This window comes from Sprattus sprattus (genome assembly GCF_963457725.1).
Source record: "Sprattus sprattus genome assembly, chromosome: 13".
NCBI classification, from domain to species: Eukaryota; Metazoa; Chordata; class Actinopteri; order Clupeiformes; family Clupeidae; genus Sprattus; species Sprattus sprattus.
In genome coordinates, this window is record NC_137911.1 from 1,954,472 (window position 1) to 1,966,680 (window position 12,209).

Here is a 12,209-nt window from a genome sequence, read left to right on the forward strand (position 1 = left end):
TCACTATGCTATTGGGGAATGCAGTGAAAGTACCAAGAAAGTATTCATCTGAAAACTTTGATTTCCACAGAAAATAAAGACCTGACCTATCTTCCTCACACAAGTCCCACCGCAGTGAGGGCCAAAATGTTTGGTGAAACATTTAACATTTAAGCAAAGATGTAAGCTATACATTTGACATTTCAGCACATAGCTCTGAATTTGCAAATGTGTTCCATTAGACACATTTGGATGATGAAACTGATTGTGTATAAGGTTATGCAGGTTTCAACATTTTACATTAGCATGAATACATTCTCCAGAATGGGTGCGTTTTTGGGAAGGGTCTGGACAAAAATAGCTTGTCAAATAAATAAGGAAAATGATGACATTTCTTTTTCACATGCTCAGAATCAAATACCCTGATTAACAAAAAAAACTGTTCATTTGAAAGGATGTGGCGTGGGCACTTGAAAACATGTCTGACAAGCTGCAATTACAAGACAACAAATGAAATTGTTCTGAACAGCAGAAGAAGCCCTAAGGTTTACCCCTTAAAAGCACTCATGGAAAACACTGTCCAGAACCCACGCCAATATTGGCATATTCTTGCATAGTAATCTTGTCTGAGCCATTCAGCTGCTACTGGTCAGCTATAACCAAATCGTTCACTTATTAACTTTTTGTTTTGGCCCACTTTGGCACCAGTGCATTAGTCCACAATCTGAATCGTTCTTTTGTGCAACAGTGGGCATGCGTCAGCTTCTGCCAGCTGTCAAACAAGGAGAACTAACTCATTCCAAATAACAGATTTAGTTTGGAGGATATGACAAATGCATACAATCCAGACAGTTTCCAAAAGAGTTGTGGCTGGAAAAAAACACAAGGAGATAAATTCACTCTAGGTTTTGGAGAAGCAAATATCACAAGGGGAAGTTGGGTCCTTTAGTCACTCACTGAGCTGTGGCAGTTGGCTGGGTGTGTCAACTGACTGTTTGCTCTTTAAATACATGGATCCCTCCTTTCCATAAGAGGCATTTTACCACTGTTTTTGACAAGCATATGTGTTGCAAATACAGATAATGTTCACCTTCATGGCATTCATGTTTTTGAGGACAAATACAGTCATTGTTAATGGTACATGGACTGCTCTTATATAGTGCTTTTCTACCCATAGAGCACTCAAAGCGCTTGGCTGATACACAGATGGCAGAGGCTTCTATCTAAGTTGCCAACCTGCACATCGGGAGGGGTTGGGGGTTCAGTGTATTGCTCAAAGACACTTCAAAACTTGGTGAGTCAGGATCAAACTAGCAACCTTCCAATTGCTAAAAGACTCTTCTTCCTGAACCATTATCGGCCATATTGTAATGAGAGGGTAAAGAGTTTTTCTGAGAAGTTTGACTTACTGCTCAATACTGGGGGAGAGGTAGAGTTTAGGAAAGACTTGGGTAGCCTCAGCATCTTCAAAACTGACTGAGAGAAGAGCAACGTCTTCAGCTGGGTCCAGTGCTGTGTCCTGGAATCAAAACCACATACAGACATAACATTTAGGGATGAACAGACTTTGTAAAAGCATTAGATATCAAAACACACCCATATGTTCACTACTAACAAGTGAGATGACACACTAGCCAGGCTATAGCAGGCAACCTGATAGTAGGGTATGAACAAGTGTGTGTTTGATATCACATAAGTGTGTGTTTGATACCACATTAGTGTGTGTTTTATGTGTTTTGTACCACATTAGTGTGTGTTTTTTACCCAATTAGTGTGTATATTATACCACATTAGCTCAGGACAGCAGCAGAAATGACTTGGAGTAACACATGGTGTGTGTGAAGGTTCCAGAAAGTCTGTTAAGCCTGCAGCAAAGGGTTTCATCTGGGCATCATTAACACAACTGCAAGCTGATAATAAAATGTCTTTCAGACGATTTGAACTCATCCATTTGAAATAATTACAGCCTTCTGTAAAATCCTTTCCCACCACGGCATTGCCATTGCATGTCAATGACAAAACACAGTGCTACCAGCTGTTGTCCAAGATTCTGGCTTCATTGGCTTTGGGACTCAATGAGGCACATTTAAGTCTAAAATCATTTAGTGTCAAGAGGCAGATGAAGGGGACAAGGTATTCAGTCAACAGCCAACCTCATGTGTTGCATCCCTCTGTACTTTCACCTTCTATAGTTGCAGTCTAACAATATTGCTTGTTTTGCAGTAAGGAAGAAAAAAGGAAATGATGTTGATTGCCATCATACTACTGCTCAATTTCACTGATCTCAAGACAGATAATGTGTACATTTCCATTAACAGGCATACCAAATACAAAGCCCTTTTGCAGCTAAAGAACAGAAGGTAGAGTACCATGTTATATTTGTAATGTTTGCTGACTAAAATTGAAAGGGAAAAAAGACAGTGAGATTATAGATAGATAGATAGATAGATAGATAGATAGATGGATGGATACTTTATTAATCCCGAGGGAAATTTAGGTTATCCATAGTAGCTTATACACTTCCTCACAGACATACATACATAAATCACATACACATAGGGCTTATACACTTCCTCACAGACATACATACATACATACAGTGCCCTCCACAAATATTAGCTTCCCTAGTGAATATGAGCAAAACAGGCTATGAAAAGTATGTCTTTGCTATTTATCCTCTTGGTCTTTCAGTCAAAATATTCACAAAAAAAGCCACACGTATAAGGATAAACAGCAAAGACATATTTTTTCATAGCCTGTTTTGCTCATATTCACTAGGGGTGCCAATATTTGTGGAGGGCACTGTAAATCACATACACATAGGGCCAACACTACCTCACAGACATACATACATAAATCACATACACATAGGGCTTATACACTACCTCACAGACATACAAACATAAATCATATACCCATGTGCTTGTATCATAGTGCAAAGTTCTTTTGCTTGTGTGTGTGTGTGTGTGTTGATGGTGCAAAGAGATATAAGTTGTTCAGTCATTATGTCCTCTGACACACGACAACATTGATGTAATCAAAATCTAACCAGTTTGGGGAAATTGAAAATGATCTCCAAATGACTTAGAGTTGCTCAGACAGGTTTACCACCACTGGGTGTAGTCCTGCATGGAACCGGTTCCACAGAATGCGGATCTCTTGTGTGGGTTCACCTCAGTTCAAACAGAAATGATTCAGACACATAGATTTTACAAAGGAAAAACCTTCCTTTGTTTTTCCACCTTCAAGAAAGGGGTGTCCTATTTTGGTTCAGTGTCTGAATTCAAACTAAATTTGAATAAACAATTGTGGAATTTGAAATGCTGAACTTGAATAATTGCATAAAAAAAATGCTTTTCAATCAAATTAATTGAATTGCTATTGTTTAACTTGAATAATTGCATTGAAAAACTGAAACTGAATGTAATATTATGAATTTGAAAAACAGCAGTAGAAAGTAGAAGGTTCTCTGAAGGGGGCTGGACCTTATGGCTCCATTCCTCATCATAGGGGTTGGGCGGGGTTTACTATTTCACACAAACAGAGATAATTAATGCTAAGGTGCAGTCCAGTTGTTGTCTTAGTGCCAGCAAAGATGTCCTATTAGAAGACTATAGTCTTGGTCTGTTTACAAACAGCAACCAGCGTTAATTGAAACGAAAATGTTCAGGAAAATCTTTCCTAACCAGCCAGATGTAGGAACACTGATGTCAAGGCAAGGCAAGGCAAGGCAAGGCAAGGCAAGGCAAGGCAAGGCAAATTTATTTATATAGCACATTTCGTCCATTATGCAATTCAATGTGCTTTACAGAAACAAACAGTAATAGAATTTAAATTGAAACACAAAAAAATACGGGAAAAATCTGGGTTGAGACGTTATGAAAAAAAATTAAAGATAAAAACAAACACAGTTACTAACAATAAATCAAAATAAACCCGAGTTGATTCGTAATTAACTGAATTAATGACTGATTAGGAATAAAAACATTCACAGAAGTGCGGGCCATCACACCGAGGCAGCCATACCAGGCGCCATCACCATGACAACCTTTACAGAAACAAACAGTAATATAATTTAAATTGAAACACAGTCAAATAAACTTAAATAAAACAAAACAATTATTATGACATAAAAAGTAAAAATAATTCACGTAGGCCCATGGTGATGATGTGGCCTTCTCCGCTGCTCCATCGAAGTCTTCCAATGTCTCAGAGACCAGGGCAGACTCCTGCTGTGTTGCTGGCAGTTGCTGTTGATGTGCAGCATGCACTACGGGCCGGGTGGAGGTGATCTCCAGCTCAAAGGCGGGCAGAGGCCGGCAATGTGCGGTGGAGGTCACATGACTGCACTCCTCTTCCCGATGTTGAGAGCGATGTTGAGAGCGATGAGGCAGCAGCTGCTGGGAGGTGATCTGCTGAGTGGAGGGTGCACTGCAGGCAGTGCAGGAAGGGTCGCTCTCTGTGGCGCACCGGGAGACGTGAAGTGAAATCTAAACTCTTATTAATGGCTTGTTTAAAATTAATGACGAAAGCGCTTCACAATAGACGGTATTAGAACGCAAGTATCAGAGTTGGAGCACTGTCGATAGTGGCGCTAGGACGGCACCAAACAACGGGTGGAATAATGAAAATAATACAAAACAAGAGCAATCCGAGATCCGGATCATCCTGAAATTTTAATGGGGATGTCCCAGGACCAAGATGCACCTCTTGTGAAAATTTCAGAAAGATCCGCCCAGTAGTTTCTGAGACGGACAAATAAATTAACGGACCCGATCGCATAACCTCCTTGCTGGAGGTAATAATTCAACTTCAAAAGAGCAATACTGCAGTCTCATAAGCAATCTCAAACTACCTAACTAACTGAGCTAGAGGTTAACTAAATTAAGCTAATTTCACAACTGACTACATTTTATTGTACAACTGCTGTAGCCAGCCAGCTCCAAACTAATGATAGTTAGTGGTGCGTCACAATTTCCATCTTTGCTTCACAGCAAAACTCTTGTTAAATTTCTTGTTAGCTAGCATTAGCATCAGGCAGTAGGCTATATAAACCAATCTAGTTGGCTAGTTTAATGTAATAAATCGATTCCAATCAGCTAATTTATTGAAGCATATGCTAGATGTGGGTAACGTATCTTCAGATGTCTTTTATTTATTCAACTATTTTTATTGGATTTCACATAAATGTATACAATGACACAATAATAACTGAACATTTTACATTCAAGCTGGTCATGTGATAATTCATACAGATGAAATGAACATATAAATCTACTAAATCAACTCTAATAAAATATACAAAATAATAAAGTAAATACATACACTACCGTTCAAAAGTTTGGGGTCACTTAGAAATGTCCTTATTTTTCAAAGAAAAGCACTGGGATGACATTAAATTAGTAAGAAATGCACTGTATACATTGTTAATGTGGCAAATGACTAGTCTAGGTGGAAATATCTGGCTTTCAATTAAATATTTACTAGGTGGAAATATCTGGTTTTCAATTAAATATTTACATAGGTGTATAGAGGCCCATTTCCAGCAACTATCACTCCGATGTTCTGATGGTACATTGTGTTTGCTAATCGCCTTAAGCGGGGTTCACACTAGACTTCTTTTTAAAGAAAAAAGCGCCGCCTTCAGCGCCTTTTGAGCTCTTCAGAATTCATGGATATTATGTGACGTCACTGTCTTTTAACACTCTAAGGTCCAAGGCCTTTTAACTTTTCTAAGTTGTCTGACATGCCTTGATGTTTTTGTACATTTTGCTTAACTAAAAACATTGATGCACAAATGGAATATATGATTCTATTCTAGAAGACCTCAGCAATAATATCATGTAAGTAAAAGGAATGTAGTAAAAAAAAGTTTAATTTAAATCAAATGTAAACATACCCTTGGAAAAACCTTGTTTCAGAGGTGCTCAGACTTTGTACAAAAACACATTGTAAAGATTTATTCACAAGACTTTTTATTTCTGAGCCTTGTAAACATACACTGTGTGCACAAATATTAGGCAAGTGAGTATTTTGAACATATCATAATTTTTATGCATATTTTCCAACTCCAAGCTGCATAAACTTGAATGCTTATTGGATTTAAGCATATCAGGTGTTATGTATCTGTGTAATGAGGGAGGGTGTGGCCTAAGAAGATCAATACCCTATATCAAGGTGTGCATAATTATTAGGCAGCTTCTTTTCCTTAGGCTAAATGGGCAAAAAAGAGATTTAACTGACTGTGAAAAGCCAAAAATTGTATAAAGTCTTTCAGAGTGATGCAGCACTCTTGAAATTGCTAAGATATGCGGGCCTGATCACAGAACCGTCAAACGTTTTGTTGCAAATAGTCGACAGGGTCACAAGAAACGTGTTGAGAAAAAAAGACGCAAACTAACTGCCAAAGATTTGAGAAGAACCAAACGTGAAGCTACCAGGAACCCATTATCATCCAGTGCTGTCATATTCCAGAACTGCAACCTACCTGGAGTGCCCAGAAGTACAAGGTATTCAGTGCTCAGAGACATGGCCAAGGTAAGGGAGGCTTAAACCCGACCACCACTGAACAAGACACATAAGTTAAGACGTCAAGACTGGGCCAAGAACTATCTGAAGACAGATTTTTCAAAGGTGTTATGGACTGATGAGATGAGAGTGTCTCTTGACGGACCAGATGGATGGGCCCGTGGCTGGATCAGTATGGGGCACAGAGTTCCACTTAGACTCATATGCCAGCAAGGTGGAGGTGGGTCACTGGTATGGGCTGGTATTATTGAAGATGAGCTAGTTGGACCTTTTCGGGTTGAAATGAGTGATATGGACTCAAAATCAACTCTCAAACCTACTGCAAGTTTTTAGAAGACACTTTCTTCAAGCAGTGGTACAGGAAAAAGTCTGCATCTTTCAAAAAGACCATGATTTTTATGCAGGACAATGCTCCAGCGCATGCATTGAAGTACTCCACTGCGTGGCTAGCCAGTAAAGGCCTTAAAGATGAAAGATAGTGACATGGCCCCCTTCCTCACCTGACCTAAACCCTATTGAGAACTTGTGGAGCCTTCTTAAACAAGATTAAACAAAGATTTACAGTGCAGGAAAACAGTACACCACTATGAACAGTGTCTGGGAGGCTGTGGTTGCTGCTGCACAAAACGTTGATCGTCAACAGATCAAGAAACTGACAGACTCCATTAATGGAAGGCTTATTACTGTTATTGAAAAGAAGGGTGACTTTATTGGTCACTGACTTTTTTTTTTAAATGTCAGAAATGTTTATTTGTATATTTTGAGGTGTGTTTATTATTCTTACTTAAACAGATGAAAATAGAGAAGTGAGATGGGAAATTTGTCGTTTTTCATTTAGTTGCATAATAATTATGCACACACAGATATTCTCCTAAGAAAGCCAAAACCTCACTTTTACTTTCTTAAATATTCAGGTTTGAGGATATTGACAATTTGGATTGACCAAGAGCATTGTCGTTCTTCAATAATACAATTAATCCTTAAAAATACAACTTGCCTAATAATTGTGCACACAGTGTAGGTGTTGGCTAAACACATGTTAGTTTAGCATTCAGAAAGTATGTCTTGTTTCACTACCACATATTTATAATTTCAGAGTGTCCTGTGCCATTCCTAAATCTGTGCCCCTACAAATGCATATTGATGAGTTGGTGTGAACAAACCTGTGACACCTCTCGCAAAGACAAAGGCCATATCCTAATGGCCCTAGAATGTCTTTGTGGCCCAAAACCCCCGGAGTGAATCTTGCCACACCATGACCCAATGGAAATCACTGAATCACCATCACCTTATCATATAGCTGTCATTTGCTAATGGGTGGGTCCTTAGCAGCAGAAACCCCACTCAGATACTAGAAAGTGCAACACATCAGTTCTATTCCCCTGACAAAGTGCTTATTTATTTTAAAATTTTGAACTTTATATATTATAAAAGAAAAGGGTTCAATGTTTCCGTGGTTGTTCTTTTTATGTCTCTAAGACGAAAACTCGCGGAGCTTAACATTTTTTTTGACAAAAAAATAAAAATATCCCGGACGAGGGATATAGACCTTAGACAGTTAAGCACCGCCATATTTGTGTCTGATGCAAACACATTACGGTCATTACATACGGTCACAACTCACAGAAAGTTCAAAACGCTAGGGGATATGTTGCGCTGTTGAATGTGACAACCTAAATATACAATTGCTAAAGATTTAGGGAATGACTGACCTGTTAAGTGAAATGCAGCACGTTGATACAGTCGTAGTAATGGCTGTGTATTATCAAAGCTATCAGAGCAAGCTACAGTGCTAACAGTAATAACTAGCGAGTTTGTTTACGGCCACAACCCACAGACAGTTCAAAATGCCCGGGATATGTTGTGCTGTTGAATGCGACAACAGTCACCAAAGAAAACCTAGATATACAATTGATACATTCGTGAATAGTTGCTGTGTCTTAGCACTCTACTGAGCAAGCTAGAGTGCTAATAGCTAGCCAGCTATTTAGCCCTTCACCCAGGAATTTGGCTACAACTCGTTAGCCAATATTGGCACTCTTGCTTGCTCAGAAGAGTTTCTGTACGCTTGAAATCTCCGGTTTATGGGGATGGATTATGTACAAGATACATGTCAATGTCGGGAAAAGAAAGTAGGGGCAGATGCTTTGCAAAAACACAGTTAATCGCTAACGGGTTGTAGCATGCTAACATTAGATAGGTAGCTCAGACACCTCTTAGACGCATTTTTCAGTTACAATAATGTGGTTTTTAAATTGTACAGTGTCTATTTCTCGGTAACTTTCTAAAAATCTAAGCAAAAAAAAGTTTAACTAAAAACTTCTAGGTTAAAATACGATAGTCTACGGCGTTTGGGCGGTTAAACTAAGATAGAAGGTTACTAGGGAAGGTACGCGACTACCTACTCTCCTCGTCCTGATAGGTCAGCTGTCAAAAAGGCGCTTGACGTCACCCGGCGCTTTTCTGAAAAGTTGAGAAAATTGAACTCAAAAAGGCGTCGGAGGTTGCGCTTTTTTAGGAGTTTTTAAAAGCCCTTTTGCTTTTTCCCATAGAGTTGCATGTAAAAAAGGCGCCGAAGGCGGCGCTTTTTTCTAAAAAAAAGAAGTCTAGTGTGAACCTAGCCTTAGAAGACTCATTGATGACTAGAAAACCCTTGAAAAACCCTTGTGCAATTATGTTAGCACAGCTGAAAACTGTTTTGCTGGTGAGAGAAGCTATAAAACTGGCCTTCATTTGAGCTAGTTGAGTATCTGGAGCATCACATTTGTGGGTTCGGTTATACTCTCAAAATGGCTTGAAAGAGATAACTTTCATGTGAAACTCACCAGTCTATTCTTGTTCTTAGAAATGAAGGCTATTCCATGTGAGAAATTGCAAAGAAACTAAACTTTTCCTGTGTACTACTCTCTTCAGAGAACAGCAGAAACAGGCTCTAACCAGAGTAGAAAGAGAAGTGGGAGGCCCCCGTGCATAACTCAGCAAGAAGACAAGTATATTAGAATGTCTAGTTTAAGAAAAAGACGCCTCACAGGTCCTCAACTGGCAGCTTTTTAAATGGTACCCGCAAAACACCAGTGTCACCTTCTACAGTGGAGAAGCGACTGGGATGCTGGCCTTATAGGCAGAGTGGCAAAGAAAAAGCTATATCTGAGACTGGCCAATAAAAAGAAAATATTGATATGGGCAAAAAAACAGACATTGGACCGAGGAAGATTGGAAAAAAGTGTTCTGGACGAATTTAAAGTTTGAGGTGTTTGGATCATACAGAAGAACATTTGGGAGACGCAGAACAGGTGAAAAGATGCTGTAAGAGTGCCTGACGCCATCTGTCAAGCATGGTGGAGGTAATGTGATGGTCTGGGGCTGCTTTGGTGCTGGAAAAGTGGGAGATTTGTACAAGGTAAAAGGGATTTTAAATAGGGAAGGCTATAACTCCATTTTCAACGCCATGCCATACCCTGTGGACAGCTCTTGATTGGAGCCAATTTCCTCCTACAACAGGACAATGACCCAAAGCGCACCTCCAAATTATGGAAGAACTATATAGGGAAGAAGACGGCAGCTTGTATGCTTTCTGTTATGGAGTGGCCAGCACAGTCACCGGATCTCAACCCCATTGAGCTGTTGTGGGAGAAGCTTGGCCGTATGGTACGCAACAAGTGCCCATCAAGCCAATCCAACTTGTGGGAGGTGCTTCAGGAAGTGTGGGGTGAAATTTCTACAGAATACCTAAACAAATTTACAGCTAGAATGCCAAAGGTCTCCAATGCTGTTATTGCTGCAAATTGAGCCTTTTTTGACGAAAGCAAAGTTTAAAGAACAAAATTAATATTTCAAATAAACAACATTATTTCCAATCTTGTCAATGTCTTGACTATATTTTCTATTCATTTTGCATCTCATTTGATAAATACAAGTGTGAGTTTTCATGGAAAACATGAAATTGTCTGGGTGACCCCAAACTTTTGAACGGTAGTGTATATTAAATAATAAAACCATAAGAGACAGCAAATGGGTAGGGGGAGGAACTGGGTTGGGGGGCTCCACCCCAACCCAGTTCCTCCCCCTACCCATTTGCTGTCTCTTATGGTTTTATTATTCAGGCTTTTACTCATGAGACTGTCCGAAGAGCAGTTATTGAAGTAGTTTAAAAATGGCTGCCAAACCTTGTGGTATTTCCTACAAGAGCCTCCAATGCGGAACCTCAGCTCATCTAGTTTAAGGTGTGCCATAACATCCTTTACCCACTGGCCATGTGAAGGTGGGAGCCTGTTCTTCCACTTGAGGAGGATGCATCTTTGGGCTAAGAGAAATGCAAAGGCAATGGCCTGTGATTGACTATTTAAAATTGGTATATCCTCTGGCATAACACTAAAGATGGCAGTCAACGGGTTTGGGGTAATGGCATGGCCACACATTTGAGAAACTGTGTCAAAGACTGAGGACCAGAAGGGGGCTATTGATCGGCATGAGAAAAACATATGAGATAAAGTGGTCGGGGCACTGAGACATCTCTTACAGGTGGGGTCTGTCTCAGAATCAGAATCAGCTTTTATTGGCCAAGTTAGTTTGCACAAACAAGGAATTTGTCTTGGTGCAGTGGCTCTCAGTGTGATTACACATATTGCACATATATACATCACAACACAAAACAATACAACAGTGCAAATCAGTACAACAGTGCAAAACAATACAATACAACAGTGCAAAACAATACAATACAACAGTGCAATGGATAAACAATAGTGCAAAGTGGAGAGTCCAGGAAGAGCAGGCATAGATAAATACTATATGGTATTGGGTTATACAGGAAGGATGAAATAAATAGATATGGTTGCGGCGGTAATTCTACATTGGTTATTTTTACAGTGCCACAGAGGGTTAGCTGTTCAGGAGAGAGACAGCAAGAGGGAAGAAACTGTTCTTGTTTCTGGAGGTCTTGGCTAACAGAGATCTGTAGCGCCTACCAGAGGGGAGGAGTTGAAACATGTTGTGTCCAGGGTGGGAGGGGTCTGCAGTTATTTTTCTTGCCCGCTTCTTGACTCTGGATGTGAACAGGTCTTGGATGGTGGGCAGGTTGGCACCAATGATCCCTTCTGCAGTCCTGACAGTCCGTTGAAGTCTGTTCTTGTCTTGTTTGGTTGCGGATCCAAACCAGACAGTGATGGATGTGCAAAGAACAGACTCAACGACTAAGCTGGCGCAGGAAGTACATCCTCTGCTGGGCCTTCTTGATGATGGTGCGTGTTAAGCTCCAGATTGTTGCGACCGCACCACAGGGCCAGCTGTTCAACCTCCTGTCTATATGCAGACTCATCATCATCATGAGGCCAATGACTGATGTGTCGTCTGCAAATTTAAGGAGTTTAACAGACGGGTCACCTGAGGTGCAGTCGTTGGTGTAGAGGGAGAAGAGCAGTGGGGAGAGCACGCATCCCTGAAGTGCACCAGTCCTGACTGACTGGGTGCTGGATGTTGTTTCACCCAGCTTCACTTGCTGCTTCCTCTCTATCAGGAAGTTTGTTATCCACTGACAGGTGGAGGCGGGCACAGTGAGCTGGGTGAGTTTGGTGAGGAGGACTTCTGGGATGATGGTGTTGAACGCTGAGCTGAAGTCCACAAACAGCATTCTTGCATAGGTCCCTGGGGAGTCGAGGTGTTGTAGGATGTGATGCAGCCCCATGTTGACTGCATCATCCACT

General features: G+C 40.4%; 1 protein-coding gene across 2 annotated transcripts in view; it reads right to left on the reverse strand.

The window, feature by feature from the left end:
- Nucleotides 1-12,209, reverse strand: part of babam2 (BRISC and BRCA1 A complex member 2) — a 137,478-nt gene that overhangs the window by 22,642 nt on the left and 102,627 nt on the right. For both annotated transcript variants that reach the window (XM_080850712.1, XM_080850711.1), the window contains exon 7: nt 1,389-1,498. In XM_080850712.1, the coding sequence (XP_080706838.1) occupies nt 1,389-1,498 (110 nt within the window). The remainder of the gene's footprint in view (nt 1-1,388; nt 1,499-12,209) is intronic.